Below are 7,500 nucleotides of genomic sequence, written 5' to 3'. Positions count from 1 at the left end.
TATTGACCATAATTGTTAAATAATTGACCATAATTGTTAAATATCGTCATCATCGCCACTTTGGACAACAAAATCCAGCATTGTATTCACGGCTCCATCGTGTCCCCAAAACTTGGTTACAGACTACGTATTTTTCATGGCTAGTTGTACAGCGTACAATATCCTATGGTATTATTCTTTGATTGCACTCACATGATAAGACGGCCATGTTGGTGCCAAAACAATAGAAAAATGTAGCTTAAGTTTTGCATAATAATAGAGTCAAATTCCCAACAGACTTTTTCGCTATTGTTCTTTCCGCCAATATGGCTGCCGTGACGTCACGTGCAATCAAAGAATATGGAAAAAGGAAACAAGGGAGTTATCCCATGAAATCTGACGAATCGGTGCAATGCTCTAAGGCCATCAAGTCAATATGTGTGAAAAGTTGATGGAAAGGACTACACACCAAAGGACCAGTCGTTGGGGACTTGCTGAAGAACAATCCGACATTGGTAGTTGGCATGTGGCAATTTAGTCCTCGGAATACAAAAGTAAAGGGACAATTCGGGGTGGATATATAGCTCAAAAATAGGTCCCAAAGCAAACGATTTTTAACAGACCACCTTTGGTGTTCTGTACTTGTATTTGTTGTCGAAGCCATTAAAACTGTTCAAACGAATTTAGAAACTATGTAAACCTGTTTTTGTACGACGACTGTTAAAAACACACACAGAGACTGACCGTGGCACTAGACCACTTGCATCGAACTTATAGAACATTGCACAGAGGTAATGAATTTGAAACGAGTTAAGCCCAGAATATTTAAAAAAAAAAGTCCGGAGATAATAGGGACGTGTGGGGGGATTTTATGCGAGGAACTTCCATTGAAGCCAAAGGATAAAGACAACGATGATGGTGGTAAAAAGGAATATTCCCTTAGCTCGACATTGCAAAGAGAATGTCAATGCATAATAAATAATAGACACCTAATAAACACCTAAATTCATTGAAAATCCAACAGGACAATTCTGCAGCAATTGGTCAGAACCTGTTGCCGTCTTTGATCAACGAGAGAAATTCGTCACGTGATCTTGGGTCTTCTCTCAGAACTCCCAGCATGCAACTGGTGACTGTCTTACTGCCTGTCTTCTGGACTCCTCGCATCACCATACACATGTGCCTAGGGACAAAAAGCTCGTTTAAAAAGAAATGCATGTACCTGATAACAAACCAAAAGGCTATGGTAATGTGATTTAAGGTACTGCAGGATATCTGGCCACTTAAAAGGAAACCCCTGAAGGACCTAGATACATGACTACACAGTGGCTTTGTATCACTACATTACCTGCTTGACTAAATAAAGATGACGATGATGAGCCCACATGACGTAGAGTCCAGATATACAACCCTAGCCATATGCAAGTACTCTCACTTCTGTGTCAACCCTGTTCCCACTGCACTTGTGCTCATCTATGTAAGCTCGACACTACTGCTCATCTATGTAAGCTCGACACTTGCTACTTCTCCTAATACTTCCTGTACTGCCACCGCTCCTGTGACTAGGTACTACTAGACTAGTACAACTACTACTGCTAATTTCTCCTACTGCCGCTGCTGCTGCTGCTACTACAACTACTGCTGCTACTACTACTACTGCTGCTGCTACTACTACTACTACTACTACTACTACTACTACTACTACTACTAATAATAATAATAATAATACGAGTTCTACTCTTACTATTACTTCTCGCGGGAACGATTAATTCAGTTAACTAACTTACGTTGCCTCGATAACCACAGCTACCCCAGTTGGACTGATGGCCTCACATAAGGCAACAGCAATCTGCTTTGTTAGACGTTCCTGAACTAAAATTGTATCAAACAAATACTTCAGATGATATTCAGTTGGTACAAATACAATGAAGTTGTATGCTCCTTATGCATGGGCTCCTGATACAGGTGACTAAAATGTGTCCAGAAAATGAATTTTTGAACTGGCCGTACACAAGATCTTAGATGCTAAAAAAGGGAAACAAATGAAAGGTGAATTGTTCATAAATTTGTAAATCTATTGTGTTCCCCTTCACCCTTGTCCCTGCTGAGTGAAGGCATGAGCCACAAAACCAAACTAAAACTACACGAGTTAATGATATTTCTTGTAATTTTAGTCGAGAGGTCGAAAAAAATGCCTATGCAGATTTTTTGGGGGTAAAAGAGGTGTATTATAGGATTTGTGCAAGTAGTGAATGGAATGGTAAAATCGGTAATGAATTTATATAGCACATTTACTATTGGCATATACAAATGTGCTTTACAAGCAAGTGATCTATGGGTGAGATCGGACATCAGCATATACAGGCGCCGCTGGCAGCCGCTATCAGTCCATTAGCGATCTCACCCAGCACATGAATGAACGAAATGAGGCCTGACCACAACACCGAGAGCTCCATGCCCTACTCTTTGCAAATAGTGTGTGGGTTCCTTTACGTCGCGCTGGGTTATGAACATTCAAGGGTTGTGAGACGGGGCCTACGGTTTATAGTCCTTATCCGAGAAGACTTGAAAGTCTTAACCATTTGTGGACGTAATTACAAAGGAAGCACTTTCCCCTCAGTTATTTTAAGACCCTGAGTGTTGTCCGGCCGGAGTTGAACTCACGACCTCCCGCATGGCAGCCTGATGCTCAACCAACTGAGCCACCGGTGCGCGGAAAAATGTTTTTCACACTTTTAATAAATAAAAAGCTCATGTTTTAGTTTTGTTTACCTTGCAACCGCCTACTAAACATTTCTACAATCCTGCAAAAGACAAACATTGATGAAGTCTTTATGACAAACAAAACTTTCATAACAGAGAATAATAAATTATTTTATTATTGATTCATTAAGGACAAAATTTAAACAAAATAGAGCCTACCTTGCAATCTTGCTGAGTCCAACCACTTTCTTGTCAGGTATATAACCGATGTGGACCTAAATAGAAAAACCTTTCATTTATGACTAGGAAATACTCCATCAGGGTGAAAGTCCCTACAGGCCAGGTCTTTAAAACCCTGATAAGGATAATTTTCTTTTTTTATTTTGAGAGCAGACTACCTATTAAATGAATGATCTTAGTTTAAAAAGTACTTGTAAACTTGCAAGAAGGTGGAGAAACAGAAAACTATCATTGACTGTTTTGAAAAGTTTGAACATGTTCAAAATGAACTCGCGAATTAAGGTTGAAGCAACGTGAAAGTTTGTGGTCAAATGAGATTGAAGGATTTGAATCTTCATCATGAACTTCCATCGACTATTATTAGATGAGGGGAACTCAACAATACTCTTCAGGGATATATATCTGTGTTCGGGAGAGTCAAACTGTTCTAAGAATTTCGGTTCTACATCGCCAAACAGCTATAGATTTCTTTGCTCAAACATCACCTAAAAAATTTGCAACCAGGAAAAAGTAGTTCCTTACATCTTCAGAAGGGAATTTTTTTGCAATTTTTGGCACTAAAAAGGTCACCTAGCAGTTTCAGAAGAGGAAATGGTTTGCTGGGAAGTTCTTAGAAGATAACGTTCAGCTGGCAATTTCCGAAATGAAAATATCATTCCCTAAAGGTTTTGGACACTTTAATTTTCAGATATCCGAACAGATCAAATTCTTCTAGGTAATAAAAAAATCTCTTTAGACAGTGTCAATACATTACAAGGAGCCTAGAAATGTCTCTGAAAGGCTTTTGGCTTAATTTGCTTGTTGGGTGCCCTAGGTTTTGGAGAATCTTCAATAAAGACCTTGACAATAATAATAATAATTTTCAAGAACCCATGTTGTGATGTCAAATTGACCCAAAATGATCCATAAAATAGTTTCTTTCTTTATGGTCAAAAGATTGCAGCACATAAGAGAAGTTATTCAACCCACTGACTCTCACCTTCCCCATAAATGGCACAAGGTGATGTTCACATAATGAAAACATTTCAATGTCCTTCACTATGACAAGTTCATCATGATCTTCATCAAATATAGCATCGTTTAAAATATCTATTAATTAAACAAATACAAGGAGATTACACTTAATACAAATGAAGTGTAAGAGTGAAAATACAGAGGTTGTTTGTATGTTAATGCAGACCCCACTGAGCCTTGGATACATGATAAACCAATAGTGAATCAAAAGGAGTTTAATTTAGTTTAATGTCCCTGTTCCTGGGTAGGGTACGATAACTGAAATATGCTTACATAAGAGGTGCCACACGAGAGAAAACACAAAACAAAACACAAGATGGCGTAATTGAGGGTAACACCGCAAGGCAATGACGCTCACACAACAGGGCCTAATTGTTCAAAAGCTGATTAACACTAATCCACGATTAAATACAAACCCAGGCTTGAATTTTGCCCGTCAAAAAAGCCTTTGCATCGTAATTTTCATGCTGAAGGAAAGCATTAGTCTGTGTCGAGACTGAGGACTAGAAATGTTCTGAACGGAAAATAGTACGAAAACCACCAATCTGTGGAAATTTGGGTCGAAATTATTAAGTCACTGCCCTGCCCACTATCGCTTGAAAAAGTTCAAATTCTGGAGAATTGTTGTGTTCGACACTACAGTACTTTTCAGGCCAAGGAACCTTTCTTGCAATCGAAGTAACAGCGAGTCTGAATTGCTTACAGTTGCAACCTCTTTGCTGCAAAAGAACAATTTTATCCATTTCCCGGGACTCATGATTTTGAAATCATATCTTTCCATTGTTGTGGTCGTTCCAGTACACCTTGACAGCAAAAGCTGGCTCCTGCTCACACCGTCGGAAAGGAATTTCATCAAAATGTTAACTGAAGTGGGTGGGGCAATCACCCAATAATTCAGGCCCATTCCACAGATCAGTGGTTTTATTATTCGTAGTAGCCTGTAGTTTAAGTTTCCTGCAATCCAGGATTAGTACTAGTTTAATAAGCTATAATTTGAATGACTGGGCCCATGCAGGTTGACTTTATCATCTGGTGCCAGTTGTTCAAAAGATGGATAATGCTATCTATTAAATTTTCAACCATGGTTAATGCACTTCTTGTGATCTGATTGGTTCACTCAACCTGGGTTATCATCTCATATACCTTAGTTTGACCTTATATGGCAATTGATTGCACTAAGCATTGCTAAGCTAAAATTTTCTTCGCCAAAAAGTGAAATTTCTCTCTGATTAATTAAAAGCAAAAAAAAAAAAAAAACCTGTTTGTGTAAAGTTTGGATCTCATTCAATTCTAACGTTTAGAAGTACATGAATGGAAAAAGATGTTTTTGTGATGAGCCTGCATCTGTCTGACCACAAGGTATTACAGAACATCACCTCTTTATCAAGTTTTTTCCGCTTTTGCTCAGATTTTCTTGCTTTTTTCGCTCCTATATCATACTTCCAAACTTCTGGAATTTAACAATTTTATTATTCCATTCGTACTTGCTGGATATGAGACTCCATGCTACGTGTCTGGTTGGCTCTTTACCATCTCATATCCAACACCCACTCATGGAATAATTAACAATTAGACCCGTGGCCCTTGAGGGCGAAGGGTCTAATTATTTTAGTATCACCCAACTAGTCGGACAGAAAAGGCAATAATAAAGTTAGCAAATGCAAGTTGAAGAAATGTTTATTTGGGAATATAAAGAAAGAAAGCGTCACGCTTTTCGCTACTTGAGGACTATCAATAATAGTCCCCTGGTAGCGTAGCGAATCAAAATGCAGGATTTGCATTAGTCCACTAGTTGGGTGATACTAATTATTGTTAAATATCCTCCAGATAAGTCACTATCCATTGGATAGTGCAATTGGTTTCGCTATTACTTATCCACTGGATAGTGATATATCCGGCAGATAGTGTTATCCATCGTTTGAACAACCGGGGGCTGAATAATAACCAGGTTCCATGCCAAGGAATCCCCAGATGAACTATTTATAAGACTTTGATTACGAGTCTTGGTTTGATATGTTATGTTCTTAATGGTATGCTATTCTTAGTGAGGTCACAGAAGAAAAATCTCATAATTCCTAATTTACTCTATTTCTTCCAGCTTCATGCAAAAAAAAGTTAACTTAAAATCTTTCAGGCTATGTAATTAAAACTCAATTAAGAACTAAGACAATGTGTTAATTGCCAGCCACTAGGATATTTTGACAATTGATGGTAATGTTAATGATCTGTTGCTTTTCCTCAGGAAATGACAACAAAATGAACAATAAAAGGCAAGAGGGTTTAGGCATTTGACTTTTGAGCACTTGTCTGATTTATGAACACCACTCCTCATTCCATTATCTGCAGAACATGGAAGCAATTTCAGAAAAGCTGGCCATTTCTGATCAATTCCATTCATTTGTGGTAGGATTAATTGAAGAATAAGACATATAACAATGAAAATACAAGTGGGAAAAACAAAGTATTTACAAACTTAATAGGCAGTGTTGTGTTTACAAGATAGTTATGCAAGACACAAGCCAAAGGCATGGTGGCTTTTAACCTAAATTATTCTGATATTGGACCTAAAGTATGTGTGATTACTTATGTAAATTTCCATTTGACGAAAATGTATTTTTCTCACTTATCGTGGTTGTGAGTCCAAGGATTGAAATACTTTATTGCATCTAGGTCGTATCTTGAACAATTTGACGGCAAACGTTTATCAAGCTGAGGATCTCACAAAAACTGAACTCTCACAAAAAATGTCCTTTTTGCTCATTGTACGTAATTTATGTGCATATTTAAACATGCATATTAAAACTCATTCTTGTGTTTTTATAGATTTCTATATTTCTTTTACTTCATTTCTGAATATTTCAAACTTTTTTTTCTATTCGACGAGAGCGTTTTAACGAGATACGGCTCCTATGCTCTTCGAGGATAAAAATTGTCTGTATGTCTACATAAATCAAAGACTACCTGTACACTTACTTCATAGAGTCTTCCAACCAAACAGGTTTGGAAAGGCTTAATTTTAGCGAAAGCCGCTTATTTAATTTGTGTTTCTTAGTTTTTATAAGCCTTACTTTAAGATTTATTAAACAGGACACAGGTGGAATAAAAATCAAAATGATCAATCACCTGACAAAGTCTCTTCGTACCCCTTTGTGAAGAACAGCATAGCCTTTGCAGCCCGAGAAGGAGTTCTTAAAAGTCCTTGGCGAGTTTTATCTTCTCCTATATTTTCTAAAACCTTTTCGAAGGCATCCTTCAACTGATTTTCTTGATCGCGAACGGAATCCGCATCGCTTCGTCGAGGTTTGAGTTCTGGTACATCGTCCATGCTTAATGTGGATCCCCTTTCCTTCCTCATTGGTCTTGTTTTCACACCATTTCCATTCATTTCAAAGAACACATCATCCATGTTATTATACAAAATTAATCCAAACCTATTGTAATTATGAACTAAGTTGAACAATCAGCCTAATTGTATTCGATGTTAGCCTGGGTAGCAAGCGTTTCAATCGTCACGTACACAGCCACGTACACAACTGTACAGGACGCAGTGACATCGCGCTTCCG

At 37.9% G+C, this 7,500-nt stretch overlaps 1 protein-coding gene across 1 annotated transcript in view; it reads right to left on the bottom strand.

Annotated features, from left to right (window-relative positions):
• Positions 1-7,500, bottom strand: part of LOC138025271 (GTP cyclohydrolase 1-like) — an 8,803-nt gene that overhangs the window by 1,272 nt on the left and 31 nt on the right. Inside the window, exons 1-6 of the mRNA XM_068872503.1 lie at positions 7,060-7,500; positions 3,902-4,011; positions 2,902-2,957; positions 2,752-2,783; positions 1,767-1,851; positions 1-1,162 (exon numbers count right to left, since the gene is read on the bottom strand). The exon at positions 1-1,162 is cut by the window's left edge and continues 1,272 nt beyond it; the exon at positions 7,060-7,500 is cut by the window's right edge and continues 31 nt beyond it. Of these exons, the coding sequence (XP_068728604.1) occupies positions 1,024-1,162; positions 1,767-1,851; positions 2,752-2,783; positions 2,902-2,957; positions 3,902-4,011; positions 7,060-7,342 (705 nt within the window). The 5' untranslated portion in view covers positions 7,343-7,500 and the 3' untranslated portion in view covers positions 1-1,023. The remainder of the gene's footprint in view (positions 1,163-1,766; positions 1,852-2,751; positions 2,784-2,901; positions 2,958-3,901; positions 4,012-7,059) is intronic.

The sequence above is a fragment of the Montipora capricornis genome, chromosome 12 (genome assembly GCF_036669925.1).
Source record: "Montipora capricornis isolate CH-2021 chromosome 12, ASM3666992v2, whole genome shotgun sequence".
In the NCBI taxonomy this organism is placed as follows: Eukaryota; Metazoa; Cnidaria; class Anthozoa; order Scleractinia; family Acroporidae; genus Montipora; species Montipora capricornis.
This window is presented reverse-complemented; position numbering and strand designations above follow the sequence as displayed.